Raw genomic sequence first — 20956 nt, 5'->3', positions numbered from 1 at the left:
AGGTAGATCTCCGCAACTTAATGGCCAGCCTGGTCTACATAGCATGTTCCATTACAGCCAGGGCTGTCCCAGAAGCAAACAAAACCATGCCTGTTCAGTGTCTATGATAATGATGGAGTATTTTATGTTAAATATTCTTTTATTTATCCATTTATCTGCTGTTTTTCTCTCTTTCTCTGTGTGTGTGTGTGTGTGTGTGTGTGTGTGTAAGTGAACCATAGTACACACATGCAAAATTCAAAGGACTGCTTTGTGGAATTCTCATGTTATGAAGGTTCCAGGAATAAAACTTAGGTTGCAAAGCACCTTTCTTTCCCCACTGCTGTTCTTTTTCCTTGTATTTTATGTCAGTTCTTATCGGCAAGTCCCTACTGAGACTTGTGTTAGAGACAGGCTCTAGGACAGGCTGGCCTCTAATTCACTATGTGGCTGAGGATCACCTTTCTATCCATCCTTAGACTCTTACCTTCCAAGTACAGAGATTAGAGGGCTGTGTCAACACTAACAATAGACCCCTTAGCTGGCACTTTGTGTTTGGCTTACTAATATAGAAGTCTTAACAGTTCAAAACTGGTAACTATCAGGACTTTCTGCTGCATTTAGTAGTCCACTGTGGCAGTTAACTCTGTGAGCGTTTAAACGCGTGTGTGTATATGCGTGCCCACACACATACAAATTTTGAGCACTTGGAAATATGCATACAATAAAAATCCTTTGGAAAATTAAGCAGGTATTTTGAGTGGTGGCAGAACCAATCAGAGCTAACACTGTTCTTAACAACTACACATAATATTGGAGTGACTTAAAACAATAATATTGACCCAGATTGGTTACTTTCAGAAGTCTTTAGCATTTATTTAGCAATTATTTTAGCAAGCATTTTCTTACCATCCATATCAATGCACCAGGTCTATCAAAAATTGTGGATAGTTTAATGAGTCAGTTTATCTTATCCTAAAAAAAGATAATTTGATGCTTTTAAATCATTGGTTGCACTTTGGTACCTGAACTCATAAATTTGGTTTCATCATGACAAGCTGCATTTCAACTGGTGACACTTTTATAATTTGATAATGTCTCTAAAGAAGAGTTACAGCATCATTCAGTGGCAGAAAAGTGGGTTTTCTCTCACCTAAACAGTATGCAAGATACAGGAAAATAAGAGGTCAAGCCAGTGTTTGTGGAATTCACATATAACTCATAGTCTGGCCTTGCCGGTGGGCAGCCCTGTGAGCAAGTCTGCATCTTGTGATTGCTCACAAGGCTGTTCCAGAGCCAAAGTGCTCCTATCAAAGCTCGGCCTATAGAGGAGAATAAGAATGGACAGTTGTAGGACCACTCCTTTGTTCTGTATGTTCATCTAGTACAAAAAGATGAAGCGGACTCCTTTTTAAGAATTCCCATAAAACATGGAGCAGCACTGAGCACCTGGTTTTGTTAGTAAACAGGTGGCACTAGCTTCTCAGAAGCCCCCATGACTACTCACAGAACACCTTCCAACGCACTTGCCCCTGCTTTGCCCTAGAGTAATACAGACTTTCACTTCCAACATAGTTTTAAAGAGAGGTAGAAATCTATTTCTTGTGACTTTTTTTCAAGTCAGTTTCTCTATGTAGCCCTGGCTGACCTGGAACTTGCTCTGTAGACCAGGCTGGCCTCGAACTCAGAGACCTTCCTTACAAGTGCTGGGTTCAAAGGCATGTATGTGCCTTTCTTGTAACTTTAAAATATAATGACACTAATCTTTGGTTAGTTTCTATGCCTTTGTTTATATAATAAAAATCCAAATAAACTCTCCAAAAGGGGTGTCTTCTAGAAAACCTGAGTTAAACTCTCAGCACCCACACAGTGACTCACCACCAGCTGTAAGTCCATTTCCTGGGACTTAACACCCTCTGAGGGCACAGGCACAAATGTGAAAAGTAGCGCACATACATGCAGGTGAAAGGAACACACGGTTTTTTAACAGGAAAGAAAATAGACCTTATTAAGAACTTTATCGTCAGAAAATAGTGTGAGCCATTTTTCTTGGGAGTCTCGCTGTGTAGCTTTGGCTGATCTGGACCAGCTCCCCATGTAGCCCAGGTTGGCCTCAAACTCACAAAGCTGCTTTGCCTTCCCAGTGGTGTGATTAAAGATGTATATTACCATGCCCAGCTGGGCTTTTAATGTAAAAGCTAAACTATAAATACGAAGCAGCCCTGACCCGAAAGCTATACTTTATGTTTGGTGTGATTGAAAGGACTGTAGGTTGTATATAAACAGAAGGAACCTTCTTGCAAAGCTTTGTTTAGTCCTTGTCAAAAAACTGTCTCTTAATCTTAGCCATAGATTGGAAACCTTGAGCAGTACAGGTCAGTCAGGATAACTTTTAGCTTAGGGATTCCAGTTGAAGAAGTTCTACATACGGTGAGTGTACAAACGGTTGAATCAACTGGGGGAATAAGAGCCCAGGTTCAGTTAGCTCTTGAGAACTGCTCCTCTCTGTATAGACTCTGATGGGTGTGGGTACTGTTTACAGGGTTATATGAAAATTAAATGACAAGTTATGTCTGTGTCCTTAAAGTTAGAAAAGACTATTGAAGTTATTTATAACAGTTTTCCAGTGCTATGTACTTTCTGCCAAATGCTAGATAGATGGTCTTGGCTTGTTGACAAAGATGACCTTAAGCAGCCTGTGTGTATAATGACAGTTATTCGAAGTTACCTTCAGTTTGAGTCAAAATTAACTTCTATAATGCCCCTGTTCTGCCATTTATAGTAGAATTTGGACATAGTTTTAATCCCTCTATCTGGATTAGAAATGTAAGTAATGCCTCTGAACCCATGTTTTTCTAACTTAAGTGCCATTTCATCTATTATTGAATATAGAAAACTGACGTTTCACTTTGCAGGGAAGTTTGACCAATAGAACAAATGTGGTGTTTAGTTAAGGTATGGTTGCCTTTCCCAAGATTAGTCTCCTGGTAAAAGTAGGAGTCTTCAAAATCATGTCTGCTGTTAAAACCTTAAAAAAAATGTAGTTCTGAACTTGAAAATATGTTAACATCTATATCATCATTGTGTTTAATTTTTCACTTAAAAGTAAAAAATTAGTAAGACATGCTTTTGCATGATTTTAAAGCTCTCTTATAAACATCTGAAAAGTACTAGTGGATATTTTGATATCTAAATTCAGTGCTTGGCATATTTAGATTTGTGAGCCCTTAAAAGGAAGTGTGACTTCTATAGTTTATAACTACAGCTCTAAAAATGCATCCTTTTGTCCTGTTATGTTGAAACTGGGACTGCACCTTCTAACATTCTCTGGAGGTTTTATTGAGATGGCACATTTTGGATCTTAAGCGATCATATCTTGTTGGACTTACTGCTAGGCTTGATTCTATCCATGTGATAGATGTATACACAGGGAGACATGGAGGGAACCGGGGAGGGGTAGCATGTTTGTCCTTTGATACCAGGTTGATAGATTTAAAAACTGAAAACTCATTAATCAAATAAAGGGAAAAATGATGTTAGGATATTAGAAAATTGAATTGTAACTATATGAAATGAAATCTGAGATTTGAAGTTTAGTTACTAGGGCTTTCAATGTTGGTTTAAATGCAGGGCCTTGTTAGTGAGGTATGCACTTAATCCTTAATTTTTATTTATTTTAAAAAATTCTGACACAGGTTAGTACAATATGTCCTACCTTTCAATAAATTTTGTGTATAGCTTAGGAAAAATTTGAACTTGTGATGCTCTTGCCTCAGCTTCTGAAACATTTTGGTAACTTATAGGGTGCTGCCACAACTTGTTTCTTTTGATTATTACACTTTGGTTGTTTTCAATGTGCACATTTGCAGAGTTAGTGCAGTGTACATTTGGAACTCGGGACAGTTTGTAGGAGCTGGTTCTCACCTTGTACTTGATGGCTCCTGGGGTCCAACTCAGGACAGTAAGTGTGGCAGTGAGGGACTTTACAGACTCACATCTCACTGGCCCTGGCCTCACCCTTGTAATTGGTGTATTTGCCTCCCAGGGAAACTGCATATAAGCTGGTTTTTAGAAAGCAATTTTGAGGAACCGGGGCTCAAACTGCATGGGAATCCTAATAAAGCATAGATCTGAAATAACTAGTAATTCTAGCTATAGAACTTTTATTTTTAAAGTTCTATGCTAACCAGCATTTCTGTTCTCCTATATTTATGGTGATAGTTGCTCATTATTATTTATTAAGAAATTGACACATTTATTTATATATGTGTGTGTGTGTGGTGTGTGTGTGTGTATTTGTGCTTTGCGACTTGCAGAGAATTAGTTCTCCCCTTGCCATGTAGCTCACAGGGACTGAACTCAGGTCAGTGCATACCCACTGAGATATAGCTCACTTGCCATTAAAATAATATTTTATGACTATTAGACATTTTTGAGATCTCTCACTATTTTGACCTTGTTATTATAAGTTTGTTAAAAGTAGAGTCTAAAACCATGGAGTTTACTTTGGTTGAGGTGTGAGTTTTAGGTGTAGCTTTGTTACTTGAGAATCCCCAGTGTACCTCTAACAATCTAACAGGAAATCATAAAAATCTCTAAAAACCCAAACTTTTAAAGAAAATTAATTTTGAGAATAAAAAGTTTATTTTGTGTATTTTCCGTTTTTTCTTGAATCTGAATATTTGTATTTTGTCATGGAGAAATATTTCTGCAGAGTCTGGCTATGTGCCTCAGCTTAGCCCCTTGCTGCAGTTTCCCAAGTGCTGGTTTACACATCTGGTCTGCATGTCGTGCTTACACTGGCTATACTATAACCCAGTAGGGTGTTGGACTTAATATGCAGTCTCCATTTATGGGACTTGGATTCAATTCCAGGTATTTAGGTAAATCTTGGTTTTGTTTTTGGTTTTGGTTTTTTGAGACAGGGTTTTTCTGTGTAGCCCTGGGTAAATCTTTCAGGCATCTTTATTGTAGAGTATGCTGTGAAAAGTAAGCCAGTTTTGTTTTGTTTTTTTTTAAATCACTTTTATTAGAAGCATGGCTTACAGCTTACTTTAAAAATTGGGCCATGAAATCTTACTGAACATACATTTTAAAAATACTTTTAAAAGAGGTAGTAATTAAGTTGTTTGCCACCTTTTTTTTTTTCTTTTTTCCTTCATGACTTTTGCTCTTAAGAATTTTTTGTTTATTTTTATTTTGGGGAATTATCTTAGCAGTTGAAACTGGTTTTGAACCAATGTTCTTGCCTCTGCCTCCCAAGTGCAAGCCTGAGCTATAGGTCTTTGCCACATGCTCACATTTTATTGCTCTTAACAAAATGCACACATTTTAGTTCCTTCTTTTCTGTTCTATCTGGCTGTACTGGTGCTTGTATCGGATCTGAAAAGGCCTTGTGTGGATCAGTCCTTCAGGGCCTTAAGTTGTCTGAGCACTGTTAATGTGGCCCTCTGTAAGTTTGGAGAAGAAGGAGTCTGTTCTATTTTGGTAATGCTAGGCATGAACTGGGCTGGGGCCTTTGCATTCTCACTAAGCTACCACCCCACCCCTCAAGTTTATATACTACTGAATATTTGGTTTCTGGCAGCAATATAGTTAGTTGGCCAGGTTGTTTTAAATTTCTCTCTCTTTAAATTTTTGGTTTGTATGTTTTGCCTGCGTGTATGGCTGGTCACTAAGTGCATGGTTGGTGCTGTGGGAGCTAGAAGAGGAGGCCGTGGTGGTGCTGGGGATTAGATCCAGGCCCTGGAAGATAAGCTGGCGCTCTTAAACCACTGAGCCAGAGTACCTGTGGGTGTGTGTGGACAATGTGCCTTTTTTGTTTTTTGTTTTTAATAAGGTGGGGCTTGCTTGCTTGCTTGGTTCCTGCTTTGCTGAGTATGCTTCGCTGGCTGGCCAGAAAGTGTCAGGGGTCTGCCTTTAGAGAAAGCCCAGCATTGGTAACTGAGCTAATCACTCTCTAGCCACAGTAGTTTGAAAAATTTTATTCTTAAAGCTGTACTCTTTGAAAAAGGTTATAATATGACAAATGATATTTTCCCTTTTTCACATCATAAGAAATCTAGAAACAAAAATTGTAAATCTCAAGATAACAAACAATCACATTAAAAGAACTGAGGTATGCTCAGACTTAGACTATAATCTTTGTATGTCAGAGGCCAAGTTGTGATCTTTGTTTTATGACTTGGCAAAAAGAGTTTTTCAAATAGAGATTTGATCTCTAATTAGATTTGAGTTACGGAGTGTACTGACTAGGACTATTGGCATAAATATGTCTTTGAATGGTGAGGAAAAGAAACTATGATGTCTAGCATAAGCAAGACAGGGCAGTTGCAGTCTGTCACTTGAGTTTGAGTGATGGAAAACAAGTTTCTAGGGTGCTACAGGAACTAGTATTTGCATTTGGGTTGTAAATGAAATTACTGAATGGGAAAGAGAAAAAGATACCTATGCCTGTTCATGAAGAAGAGGGCCTGATTTTAGTTCTGCAACTATCTGCAGACATTTTTATATGCTATGATAATTTATGAATGCTGTGTTTATATGAAAATGAAATTTGTGTAGATCATTTGTCTCAAGTTTTATATGAGTTTCAGCTATTTTCGTTTTTTTCCTGCCATCAATTCACATGTCATTCACATGAGTATTGGGATCCTGAAGAAGCCAGGCTAGCCTGCGCTGTACTTAGAAATAGCGAATACAGAGGACCCTAAGCAAATTCAGGGGACTCCACCCCAGGCAGTGTCACACACAGGCTCTAGAATGATTCCTAGCCCCCCTTTTCTGTGCTGTTGCCTTGGTACCAGGATTACCCTGATTTGATGGTAGTACCTTGTTCCATAGTGTTTTATAACTTAAAACACTATACGTTATAGTATTTCATTTAGTTATTTCCGTTATGGTTTCACACTGCAGTTCTGTGTAAATATTTTTAAGACAGTTTTACTAAAATGCCCAGAGTGACCTTGGACTTGATCATCTTCCCACCGAGTTTCCTGATGCGCTGGGATTATGAACTTGTGCAGTGTTTCTCGACAGGGGCAGCGGAGCGTGCCTCATTTGGGGACAAGGAGGTTACTTGTTGAATTAATCATCTCCTTAGAGGCAGATTTGGGGTCCTCACAGGCTTAGGGGGAAACCTGTCCCAGGACACCCCTTCACCTCTTTTGGGGGTCCGTGAAGGAGACAGCAACTTATGTAGCTTAGTTGGCCTCAGCTTGATTCTTACTCTGTGTTGCAGCATATTTGATCACACTGTGGAAAAACCTCGAGATTGTGCTGTGTACTGGAAAAACCTGTTTTTAGTTGTAGTGTGGCTCAGCCTTAGCATACATACACTTTTCATCCAAGAGCTTTCTGCTTGAATATTGTAAATAAAGTCAGCCATAGGTCAAGAGCCATTTAATAGGAAGGGTTATCAACAACAACAACAACAACAAAAACATAGTAAGGAGTCAAGAGGACTCCTGGTAGAGATGGCACAGGAAGGAGAGAAAGGGGCATTTCTGATGGTTTTTAAGTGCACATGGGTGTTTTGCCTGTATGTGTATCTATGTATAACTAACTTGCTTGTCTGGTACAGACAGAAGCTTGGATGTCAGATCCCCTAGAACTGGAGTTTCAGACAGTTTTGAGCCACCACATGGATGCTGGGAGTCAAATGTAGGTCCTTTTTTGTAGGTAGAGCAGCCAGTGTTCTTAGCTTTCCAGCCCAAGAGTAACTGTTACTCTCCTAACAAGACTAATTCCTAAATAAAGCCACATACTTGTGAAAGCTATTAACAACAGCTTGAAAATTGGCCCTGAGATTGTTTTTGAATGAAGAACAAATGAAGTACTTGGTTCCTTCAAGAGTCAGTCCTTAGTTTAACTGTAGCACAGTATATTTTTTATTTAGTTTGTTTGTTTTTTTTGGTTTCTTTTTGTTTGTTTTTTTTCTCGAGACAGGGTTTCTCTGTGTAGCCCTGGCTGTCCTGGAACTCACTCTGTAGACCAGGCTTGCCTCGAACTCAGAAATCTGCCTGCCTCTGCCTCTGGAGTGCTGGGATTAAAGGCGTGCGCCACCACGCCTGGCTTTACTTTTGATTTTGAAGGAAAACACACCTGATTTTGGGTGAGGAATTTCCTACCTAGATCTGTAGGATTAAGATTACACCTGGACATTAATTTTTCTTCAATGATGGGTATTGAATCCAGGGGCTCATGCATGGTAGGCAGGTGTTTTCCACTGATCCTCAACCTCACAAAATAAAATGTATAATATTTTAGGGTAGGAGATAGGAAGTGCCTCATTTAAAGAACTAGCTGATACATATAGATCATGAATGTGGCCAGCCTGGTTAAGTGACCACTCAAAGAACCAAAAAAGCCCACTGGTTGAGGAATGCATGTAGCAGATCACTGTAGTAGAATAATTCAGGAACAGAACAAGCATGTATTTCAAGCCATCTTGAGAGAATTATGATAAAAGGTTGTCTGAACATTTAAGAATAATGACTTCCAGCAGGGCATAGTGGTAGAGCTTTTAATCCTAGCAATTATTGCAGCAGCTCCGTGTGTTCTGGGCTACTATTGGGTTGCAAAGGTCAAAGTATTCTACCTAGTGTTTAATACTAGTGTTTGTGAAGAGTGAGGTGCTCTAGCTAGTTATCTCATGTCCCACTGTTGCATCTGTTGAGAAAGCAGATACTAACATTCTATAATGCGCCTAAGCTCTGGCTTCACATCTCTGCTGGGGTGTGTGTGGGGGGGTGTGTCTGTCTGTCTGTCTGAGGGGCGGGGGAGGGGGGAGAGGGGGAAGAGAGAGAGATGCCTGAGGAGGATATTGTATATCCTGCTCTGCCATTTGCCACCTTATTCCCTTGAGATACATACAGGCTCTGTCACTGAACCTTGCTAGCAATCCCAAGTGACCTTCTTTCTGTGCTTGAGCAGTGCTAACATACAGAATCATCCTTCAACACACTCCGCATGAGCCGGTCAGGATCTGTAACATCTCTCTCTTCCATCATAGTCACATTTCTGAAAACATTTCCCCATTCTTCCCAAAACAAGCCATTCTTTTTTGTACTTGCCTTGTTAACCTTCCAAGTATTATCCTAAGAGCATTCTAGATACTTTGTGAATGGGATAAATAATTCTAGGGTCCTTTTATATACTTGGCATTTTTTGAGTGGTGTTATTCTTTGCTCCCCCCTGGCATTGTTTATCATTATCTGATAACTCAGGCCATTTTTGTTATCAGCCCAAGCACCAGATCTGTAGTCCTTTTTTTTTGTTTTAAGATTTATTCATTTATTTATTTATTTATTTATTTATTTTTCGAGACAGGGTTTCTCTGTGTAGCCCTGGCTGTCCTGAAACTCACTTTGTAGACCAGACTGGCCTCGAACTCAGAAATCCACCTGCCTCTGCCTCCCAAGTGCTGGGATTACAGGCGTGCACCACCATGCCTGGCCTAAGATTTATTTATTTTATGTATATGAGTACACGATTGCTGTCTTCAGACACACCAGAAGAGGGCATCAGATCCCATTACAGATGGTTGTAAGCCACCATGTGGTTGCTGGGAATTGAACTCAGGACCTCTGGAAGAGCAGTCTGTGCTCTTAACCGCTGAGCTATCTCTCCTTCCCCAGATCTATAGTCTTATTTATTAAATTTCTGTTTTTGGAAACAAGTGGAATAATAAAATTATTCACATTAGGTGGCATTTATTTAATTTGAGCATTTTTACAAAAAAGAAAGTTCCCACAGAAAATCAGTTTTCAACGTTTAGTTAGAATTATTTAGTTGGCTTAGTTGACTTATTACAATACAGGTTGGGTACTGCCACCCGGCTAACCCTTTTGACAAAGGTCCCTATTAGTGCTGGTATATGGTCTTTAAAACCCCGTACATGGATGAAGAGCAGAATGACCTTTTAGAGGAAAAGCAAGCTGCCCTTTTAACCATCTAAACACTATACTTCTTAGGTGTGTTAGACTCAGTGCTCTAGAGTAAATGTCACTCTGTACCCTCTCTCCCACCGTTTGCTCTGCTGCCATCGGAAGATGACCTAGCTAATCTTTCCACAATACTAACTCTCCCAGCAATCCTTGTGCTTGCTACACTACTGTACCTACCAGCCCTCAGCTTTGGGTACTAAGAGCTGCCTTCCACCCACCCTTTCCTCTCTTCTCTTCTGCACCGAAACCCCTGCAAAGGGCGGGCAGGCAGGCACTGGGCAGCAAATGCACAGCCTGGGGCTTAGGATTGCTTTGTAATTGGTCTCTGCATCTCCTCTAAGAGTCCTTCTATTTTCATTCAATGACAGCATGAAGTAGATTTTTAGAATTCAAATAGAAGAGCTGTTTCTTATCTAAACTACTTATATCCTTTTAAAAAACAAAGTATAGAATTTTTAGCATAACCCCCTCAACCGCTGTTTTATATAACCGGTTCACAGTCGCGTGATCCTACTCGTTCCTCAGTATTTGAGCGACTGGGGCTTTATGACTGTACACCAGCATGTGCCATATCACACTCCACTGTATGAGTGAATCCAGAGCACTTTAGTTACATTCTGTAAATACCTTTCCAGTTAAATGTCTACCTCTTTACAGAAACTTGTTGTATTTACTTAGGGGGTCCAGAGCACTCAAGGATGAGCGTGCCAAAGATGTCTTGAGGCAAGGAGATAGTTGACAAGGGAGGGATTTTAAAGTGTTTTCAGATACTTAACTCCGATGAGTGGAGGAGGGATTTGGCGCCAGCCATAGGCATCATCTAGTATTAGAAGCAGGAACCTGAGTAGTAAGGTCAGGCTAAACTAAAAAGCTTATTAAATCATACTAAAAGCTATAATAAACCATTGAATCTTAAGATCTTTTATTTTAAGATTTGTGCTTCAGAAAGATCTTTATTCTTAAACTGCAGACTATATTTGGCAAGCAAGGAGGTAAGAGCTCATTGGCACAAGAGGAGTGAATGAAGTTAGAATGGAAAGGATTTACAGCAAATTATTGATAACAGTGAAAAGCACACCTCATCGTCATGGCTTTAATAGAAATACTGCCTCTCTAGGTCTGTCCAGTAAATCAAATCAACTCTTAGCCAACAACAATAACTGTTCTTGTTAACTCTCCACCTGGAATTTTAACCAGATCTATTTTTGAACTTAGAACAACTCCAATCTGCTTTTTTAGAACTTGTCGTTCATATCACACGCATTAACAGTTGATCATCAGTCAGCACATGATTATAACATTTTGTTATTCAACTAAAATTCCTATATCAGCTTCCTATATATGCTGAGTATACACGAGCTAACAAGGCGTGTGGTCATGCCAGTTAACAAAACTAGGGCTAGTACCCGAGACACCTAGGTTCTTCACAGACCATTGCTAACATTTTTATGGACATGTTTTTATGGTTGAAAGCTGTTTTCATCATGGGTTAAAAATTCAAATTGTGCTAAAAAGGTGGCTCCTCCTCAGAGGACCCAGGTTTGATTCCTAGCACACACACAGTGACTCACAGCCATCCACATGGCACGTACATGCATTCTGGCAAGACAGTGATACACAAAACAAGTAAATCTTCACTGTTTTAGGTATTTTTGTCCGTCACATAGCTAAGGGTGGTTACAGCCTGCTTCCTTACCTAGGCTGTTTAGTTCAGAGCTCTGGATTTGGTTCACAGCATCACACACAACATTGCAAATAAAAGCGTTTAATTAAAGGTATTTTTTCACATTATAGCACAGTTTTCACAACTATTACCAAGTCAGAAATACCATGGCTAGTGAGATGACTTGTAAAAAGGGTCTGCTCCCAAGGCCTGGCGTTCCAAGTCCTGGAACCCACACTGGAAGGACAGACTGGACTCTGCAAGCTCATACACTTACATATGTGGGGTGCATACAGTATTACATAGTTATCGGACACCGAGACAAGCAAAGACGAGTAAAATATTTTATGGTGGCTTCACCTGGAGTTTACATGCTCTGTGTGTGGTGTTGAAAGGCTTCTTAGAACTAGGAAGAGAGGACTGTTCTTGGGTGGCTGGCTCTGGTGCAGTTTGTAAATGAACTCATTGTGTGTCATTTTCAGATTTGGATGGTGCACTACTCTCAGGGCCTGATGGTGATAGGACCATGAACACAAATTTATTGGCTGAAGCCTGCAGTGGTCAAGATGCTGGAGATGCTGGTAGGTACAGTAAGATTTTTGGCAAGAATGTATCTGAGAGGTTCTGAAGACTGTGGAGTGCTAGTGAGCCTACTTGTCTAGTTGGGTGTAAATGCTTCCCATTGGAGACCAGTTTCAAGTTAGCTACGGTTGTGAAGACTTTAGGAACTTGGCAAATGTTTGGTTTTGTTTTGGGGGTGGTGTCTGACACATGGCCTCACATACATGCGCACATGCACAATCATAAAAATAAAATTTAAAAACTCATAAAAATAAATAAGAAAAATGTTGATAAATTCTAAACAGTGATATTTAAAGCAGTTTTACTTTGGGAAACATTGAGTATAAAGGCAAAAATTACATAACTATTATTGTAAATAAAATAGATTAATAGAATTGGACAGAAATCTGTTTTGTAATCCCATAAAAAGTAAATCTTGGTAAAGGTTTTTATTGCTACGTTGTGTGTGTACATGCTTGCCTCACCAAGAAGGGAGAGATCTGTACCTGTTCAAAACAGTTTTAAAAAGAAATACTATTTATTTGTCCATACATGTTCTGGCACTGAGTGAGAATACATGTGGGAATTGGCCTTCTCTACCCTGTGGGTACCAGCGACCCTAGTCTGATGATCAGGCTTAGCTGCAAGTAGTTTTACATTGAGCCATCCCACTGGCTGCTTGCATATTAATGGTGTATGAAGAAAAGCATGGAACTTGAAGTATTTTTTATATCTAATTCTTGCATTGTCAGTTTATTAGTTCTAAATATATCCTCTGTGTGTGTGTGTATAGCAAGTACCATTTGAGTGTATTAACAGATTTAATATGGTTTCTGAGGTCAGTTTTTGAAGTATTTTGAACAAATAAAAAATATCAGGTATTTCTTAAATTTATTCAACAAATAAGTAAAAGTCATGTGTGTTTTGGACATTAGAAGCACAATGACCTGTTGTCTGATGTCCTGTTAGCAACAAATGCGTTACTTTACTTAATTACTTAAGGAATATGAATCATAAAGCCCCAACTCAGGTAAGAGGTGGGAAAGTTGAAACTGAGGCTGCTGTCCCTGTCCCAGCCCCACCCTAACCCCACCCCACACATTTGGAAATGTTCACACTAACAACAATATACTTAGGATTATAGCCCCAAAAGGCTTTCTTGAATTAAACAACAACAAACCAAAACTATTTATTCCAATTTCAATAGTGGTAATGTGCTTTTTAAAGAAAAAAAATGTCAGATTTGTTTGTTTTGAGACAGGGTTTTTCTGTGTAGCCCTGGTTATTCTGGATTTTTCTTTTTCTTGGATTTTTTGAGACAGGGTTTCTCTGTAGTCTTGGCTGTCCTGGAACCCACTCTGTAGACCAGGCTGGCCTCGAACTCAGAAATCAGCCTGCCTCTGCCTCTAGAGTGGTAGGATTAAAGGTACGCACCACCACCCAACTCCCAAAGATCCTTTTTTAACTTTCTTCTATGTTCTTTTATCAAAGAAAATCTTAAATTATTCTAGGACAATATTTCTAGCAAGTGAGAAAATTTTGTATTTATGAAATCCAGGAGTTTATGGGAAGAAACTTTTACTACAGATAGCACCCCTTGTCAGAAGTACTAGCAACTAGAGGTGTTATAAAGGATGGAGTCTCTCAGAGTTTGCAGTCTCTACTGATAGAAACAAGAAGCAGCAACTAAAGGTTGTCATCTCTCATCTAAAAAGTTAAAATGCTCCAAAATCAGAAGTTTTTGAGCAGCAACATAATATTCTTTAAAAAAACAAAATTCTAGATTTGTGAGCTTTCGGGATTCCAGAATTTTAGGATTAGAGATATCCTACTTGCGTATGAATAAGTTTTGTGCATGCCTATATTGGAAAGGAATGTTGCAGGCGTGTCAGAGTTAAAAGTGCCTTGCAATGGGAGCATACTACCATGCAATGGGAGCATACTACCATGGAAAAACTAAGCAGAGGTTCTTATTGTTGGAAAGGAGCAGCCCAAAGGGGCAGTTGGAGAGCAGGCTTTCATCAGGTTGTCTTGGTTTGGCTATAGAAAGTGCAGGCTCACTGTGCGTTAGATGGGTAACCCTGTTCCTTGCAGCCTGTCAGGCTTTGTATTAGCCTGGTTTTGGTTTGTACCCGTTTTTTGAAACAGGGTCTTACTCTTCCTAGTCGGGCTTTGTCTCAGCCTCCCAGTTTTGGGGTTTTGTTGTTTTAAAAAAAAGAATCCCAAAACTGGGAGGTACAGGTTGGTGGTGAGGCAGGGGTTCCCAAGTTAAAGGTCATTCTCTGCTACCATAGCAAGTTCAAGGCCAGCCTGGACTGCATAAGGCCATGTCTCAAATTGGAAAAAAATGAAATTGCTGTGGCTGAGTGCAAACTGGGAAATAATTTGGCAGCCACTAAAAAAGAAGCCACACACTAGAATTGATGGTTGATTGGATCAAGTGGCAAAAAGTAAAGATAAATGTATATATCTACAGATGTGTCTGTGTATATATCTATATATCCTTATACAGGAAAAATCTTTGACCCAATAAATTATATATAAATTTTAAATAGGATTAAATTAAGAAAGAGGTAATTCCTGACTGTGTTCTGGTTTTTGTTACTGTAGACTAGGCCTTTGTTGCTGTTTTCTGTGGCTTTTTTTTTTTTTTTCATTAAGCTCAGACTTTTGGAGGTTCAGGTGTTTATATCCTTAGAGTATGGGAATTGAATCCAGGACCTCGTGTTTTTGTTCAGGTTTTGGAGGGAAGACAGAAGGGGAAGGAGTTGGATAGTTTTGAGATTGGGCTTCCTTGTGGCACATAGCTGACTCTAAATTCAATCTTCCAAGTGCTAGTATCCAAGTGTGAGCCAGCACATGCAGCTTGATTTAGTTTATGTTAAAAGATAGCTTATCATTGTTCTTATAATTGTATTTTATTTTCTCTGGCTCTAATTAAGAGTTTTTCCCAACCATTACTTCAAAATCACTTTTCAATTGTACTAGGAGCATCACATGATTTCAAGTATGGTTTGATGCCTGGCACTTCAAGTGATTTCAAGTATGGGTTGCTACCAAGTACTTCAAATGACTTCAAATTCGGATTGCTACCGGGTGCTTCAAATGATTTCAAGTATGGATTATTGCCAGAATCTTGGCCCACACAAGAAACGTGGGAAAATGGCAAGTATTAGTCAACTAAACAACTACAAAATTCTAAAATTCCATGATTAAGTGCTTCTGAACTGTGTTTAATTGTTATTTCTATATGGTTAAATATAGTATTGATAGGTGCTTTCTCTTTAATAATATACTAACCAGTACATTTTTCCCTTTAAGGTGACTCATCTCTAATCATGAACAAGTTGAAATGCCCTCATTGTAGCTATGTAGCCAAATACAGGCGAACACTAAAACGGCACTTGCTCATTCATTCTGGAGTAAGATCATTTAAGTGTGAAATTTGTGGAAAGATGTTTACTAGAAGAGAACATGTAAAAAGACATTCCCTGGTAAGTGCCTTGAAACGCTGCTGATCAAGGAGGTGTGTGGTTTTATGCCAGGGATATGTCTGCTGATCATGGAGGTGCGTGGCATATACTTGGCAAATTTAAGGAAGTATGCTAAGCTGCTTTAAACAATTATTTTTGAGGTGATATTGTACTTCATTTAGAAATAGTAACTGTCCTTTCATTACTAATTGTATGGCTTAATTTGAATGGCTCAAATGTTTTCTTTATCTGTACTATTGTTATATTAAGTTTTTCCTCTTTCAATTAGGTGCATAAAAAGGATAAAAAATACAAATGCATGGTGTGTAAGAAGATCTTCATGTTAGCAGCCAGTGTTGGAATAAAACATGGTTCTCGACGCTATGGAGTATGCATGGACTGTGTAGATAAGTCACAGCCAGGAGGACAAGAAGTTGTAAATCAGGGACAAGATCCAGAGTTCCCTCGGGATGAAGAGTACGAGGAAAACGAAGGCGGGGAGCCCGATGAAGAGCTGCCTGAAGACGGACAAGATGAGAACGATGCACCTCGATGGGATGAGTCAGGAGGCGTTTATGTCTCTGGATGATTAGCTGACCCACTATATTCCTCAAGAATGCTGCATTGGACATACTATGAATCGACAATTCAGATTGTTGAACTTGAAGGCTTGCAAAATATGGTACATGCTGGATGGTAGTTTTGTTGCTGTGAAAAACTGTAGGGTTAAAGCCTTATAGCAAAAAAGAATTTTTTTATATTTGCACAGGACTATACAGCAAACAACCATGTGGTTGGATACATGGAGTCCTCACATATTTCAGTTAGTTGTCAAAGTAAACTATTTTTTATTTATAGGATATACAGTTAACTATTTGGGTTGTATGAAAATATAGTCCTTGTCCCTTACAGAGCTTGCTTACATTCATGTGCCATTTAACATGAATGCGGAAATCCATTTATGGAAGTACAATGACAGTGACCCAATTGCTCTGCCAATCAAACCACTCAGGCTAGTTTGTACTAGTAGAGTTCTGTTTCTATTTTTATTTTATTAATTTTATTTTTTTTAATACAGATTTTCAGTGAGGGGCTTTTTCAACCCCATTGGTTCTATTTTCTTGTATTTTTTTTTTTCATTTTATTTGCTTCATAACTTAAACCAAGTCTCTTCTAGTCTTAGATATTATTTCTTAATTTTGTGCTGATAGGCATGCTTATAAGAACTGGAGAGGTAATTTATTGGAATGAACTAACTGGCTCCCCGCCCTCCCTCCCTTTTTTGACATGAATTTTACTACTTCACAGATGAAGAATGATGTTACAAAGTTACCATGGTGAAGCTGACAAATACCACTAAACTGATTATGACTTAGAAGTAACTTTCTCCTGCTGCTCTGATCTGATAAATGGTTGCTCTATGATGTGTTCTGACATGGGGTCTGGTTTTGGGGATCTGTTACTTTGGCACTATTCTTGTTTGCCTCTTAGTGTACTATACCTCAGCCTTATTTGAAATACAGAAGTCTAATTGAAGAATAGTCCTAGGAAGATACATAAAATGATTTGTTTTATAATTCATCCCCCATGTCCAGTTTGGTTAGCTTGTTATGCAATATAAGTGAAATATCAGGTTTTTTTCTCCTGTGCCCTTTTTTATCATTAAAATGAACACAAAATGTGCATTCTCTTTTGTTTCATACTTACCGGGATGTTGAGTGTTTTTAAATTATAGCTGATAATATATTTTTCCATTCCTTAAGTCACCACACCTTGATGAAATCTTTATAATCTCCATGATTCAGCAATCTACAAAAATACTACAAGTAAAATGTTGAGCCTTTATTGTTGCATTATCTAAATTCCTCAGGAGTCAGAGTTCTTCACACAGTTGAGACTTAGTTTATGTAGCCAGGTGACAGCAGCACGCTCAGCAGCTTGTGACAGGCTAACGTGACATGTGTCAGGAGCAGAGCATATATATAAAAAACAGAGACACCATATTTTCAACTTTCTTTTAAATACAAATTGAGTATATTTTCCTATTTTATATCAAGTAGCTAAATTATGACAGTTGTGTGGAGAAACCACAGAGCTGCTTTGACAGATACAATCTTTTTGGTGCTCCATCTGTTCAAAGTTGAAAAGTTGATTTTCTTTTTGAAAGAGACAAACTTCATCATTGCCTCTGATTTCAGTAGAATAATGGTTTGATATTGGACAGTGACTTCCTGCATGGATACATCAGAGATGAAGTAGTCATGTTACATACATGGTGAGACCCACCTATTGCCCTCTGACCTGTATGGCGGTCTCTGCATCCCGTGGGGATGGCAGAAAAGAGTTTCTTCTGAGTTTTGTTTGAAATGAAGAGAACACCTTATTCTCTGTGTTTGAAACAAATGAGTGAAGTGTAATTCTAGAAAAGTCCAAAGTAGACTTAAGTTGGGCAGAGATATTATGATGAAAAAGTATTTTAAACGTAAAATGTTGTGCTTTGTGAATATGTAAGTATAGCATAAAGATTTCTTCCATCCCACCTATCCCCTTCCTTTAAAATAAACCATAGTTTACAATTGGTAGATCTGTCTATATATAAATATATATTAAAGAGCAAATATATATATTTAAAAAAAGATCACCTAAATCTGCTTTATTAGACAGTAGTTCACTTATTGCATAGAAACTGGACGTGGCTTTACATTCTTAATGTACTTTATTTTACTCGAGATATGACCTTATCTTGAAACAGAATTTCCTTTATTACTTAAATCATTTATGTATATCTGGTAAATTATGACCAAATTTTTGTTAGATTGCACACAGTAAATTGAAATAGACATTTGGTACACTACGGGATTGTTGTGCTTTTGTTTGGTTTTAGTTGGAAACAGGTTGGATGGAGACGACTTATTGCTGTTAATTTAAAATAGTCTATAATTGTCTGTTGCCTTTTATGTCGTGTCGTGACAGATTTGGCTATATTTTTAGTCATCTGAAATATACTTTAAAAAGTTTGTTTTTAGGTAATCCAAAGGAAAAATGTTTATACTCTTGAATATATATTTGCCTCAGCCTATATTAAAGTTTCTTTGAAGGAAACACTTTACCAGAAACAGAATTGACAGATGTTTCTACTTGCTGACTGACTGCCTAAGTTATTTTGTTTCATGGTCTTGAGGGCTGACTTTTCTCTAGACCTTTTTTTAAAAGTAGTTTTAGTACTAAGGTATACTACTGGACACTCCTATTTTTTTAAGTATATTCCTTTTCTGACAGTACAACTTCAGGAAGTTGCTAAATCTCTAAGAAGTTTTGATTGGTCTCAGAAAGGTAATGGATTGAATACTCAGAATTTTGTCTGAAAGTCTGGCAGAGTTATGTTGTACATTTGGTGAAGTTTTTCATGTAATTTATATTTTAAATAAAATATTTTTAGAGTTTTTAATTTTAATGAAGGGGAAGAACATACACTTTCATATTCCACAGTGGTAATACTATGTCATAGATTCAGATCATGTGTTATTCTCCCAGACAGTTTCTTCCATATGGTCTCTCATTTGTCAAAGTTCTTGACTCAATTTTTTTACTAGACAAGTTGCTAAATTTTAGCACCCTACAAGAGCTTTGTGTGTGTATGTGTGTGTGTGTGTGTGTGTGTATGTGTGTGTGTGTGTGTGTGTGTGTGTGTAGTGCTGGAAGAGGAAACTGGACAATAACAAATAGCTGAGTTTGGGGGCAAATACTATTTGGCTTAAGTAGAGCCATCCTAATAAAGAGTGAGTTAATTCATTGCAGAAAAACTCAAGCACAGTAAGTACACAGTGCATATTAGTTGTTTAAAAAGAAATGTGAACTAAGAGAAGAAGTAAAAGCTGGTAGGAAGGGATAAATCAGGGAAGTGAGGGCCCGGGCATGCAAAGGGCCGGAGGATGAGGAGTCGGTGTGGGAGGCCTGACAGGAAGGAAGCTCTAGGAAACATGGGGTAAGAGATGAAGTTCTTTGGTTTAGGACTCACTTTCTGGTATGCCCACACTTTTGTGTTGTCTGCCTTATTTTATCTAACCTATAAGGTAGGTGCTATTCTATTTTACAAATAAGGAAAGGCTCAGAGAAATTCAGACATTTGCCTAAATGACCGCAGCTTTGTAGAGCAGGGCATTAGTCAGGTCTGGTTCTGAAGCCCTGACTTCCTCCCTGTGAGATAGTCTGTTAGGAGTCCTGTTCTCTTTGGAAGTCGCTTTTGTCACTTTTGACTCAAGCACACCTCACTGCCATCCTCTGTAAGTGGCTGGGAGAGTTTCACTTAATTTTAAAAGGATGGTTTTACAATATGAAGAACTAGATAGAAGCCCCAGCTTGTGTGCCGTTCACACCCAGATCCTTAAGCTTAACTATGGTACCTAATCTACACAGTTAGAACTAACAGGTGTTTTCTTAGTTTAGGATTTAAAGTAGGATTATTTATTTTGTTTCTTCCCTATCTGCTGTATCCCAGTTTTCAAGTGAAGTTGAACTAGGTAGTTTAAAACACGTTAGGGATAAGCACACTTTGAAAGATGTGTTCTTGCCCTGAATTTTAGGGCACTGGGCAGTAAGTTTGGAATACTCTAGCTATTGAGAACAGAATTCGGGGTTTAAGGAAGGATGATTGAGGCCACTCTGATATGGGAGAAACAGCATCCTAAACACTGTCAACAACTCTTCTGCCTGCTGTTTGTAAAAGCTCTCTGGCAAGAGCTTTTACAAAGACCAATTTTCTTTTTTAAATGTAATTTACCTACCTAATATTTAAATGTCCTGAGACATGTATGTAAACTTCCAAAACCTGTTTGTCTGTGTATTTAGAAAATACACAAGAATCTTTATCAAACATAAAATATAAACTTGTGAGCACTAAACTGCTTCTGGCTTTGTGAATTTTATTGATCCTTAATTGTGATTTATTTGCAGGGGTGCTAGTTTAGACTCACTGGGTGAGGGAAACACCGTTATAAGATTAGACACCGAGATAGATGCCTTTGTACTTGCAGTTTGGATTACAGAGTCTGAGGAGGGTTGCTAATGGTTTCTTGGTATGGAAGTAAGAAATAAAGCTACCTCTTTGCAAGAATTCTTTCACTAATAGATGGCAGTGGCTTGTATTCATTATACTTTTAGAATTTTTACAGGATTTAAGAAACACTGGGAAGTACCCTCTGGTCACTTCTAATCATCTCTCTTGGAACTGGGACTGAGACTGAAAGGTGAAGCACTACCTCATGTATACTGTTTATTAGACAAAACAACTTGTAAACACATTTCAAGCCTGAGAAAATTTACTTAGAGAGAGT

The 20956-nt window shown here is 38.4% G+C and overlaps 1 protein-coding gene across 1 annotated transcript in view; it reads left to right on the top strand.

Moving 5' to 3' along the window:
* Zbtb10 (zinc finger and BTB domain containing 10) overlaps positions 1 to 20622 on the top strand; it is a 36675-nt gene extending 16053 nt beyond the window's left edge. The window contains exons 3-6 of the mRNA XM_021159033.3: positions 12072 to 12170; positions 15139 to 15315; positions 15472 to 15644; positions 15913 to 20622. Coding sequence (XP_021014692.1) covers positions 12072 to 12170; positions 15139 to 15315; positions 15472 to 15644; positions 15913 to 16212 — 749 coding nt within the window. The 3' untranslated portion in view covers positions 16213 to 20622. The remainder of the gene's footprint in view (positions 1 to 12071; positions 12171 to 15138; positions 15316 to 15471; positions 15645 to 15912) is intronic.
* The last annotated feature ends 334 nt before the right edge of the window (positions 20623 to 20956 follow it).

The sequence above is a fragment of the Mus caroli genome, unplaced genomic scaffold, assembly GCF_978045245.1.
Source record: "Mus caroli unplaced genomic scaffold, Mus_caroli_1 scaffold_3, whole genome shotgun sequence".
In the NCBI taxonomy this organism is placed as follows: Eukaryota; Metazoa; Chordata; class Mammalia; order Rodentia; family Muridae; genus Mus; species Mus caroli.
This window is presented reverse-complemented; position numbering and strand designations above follow the sequence as displayed.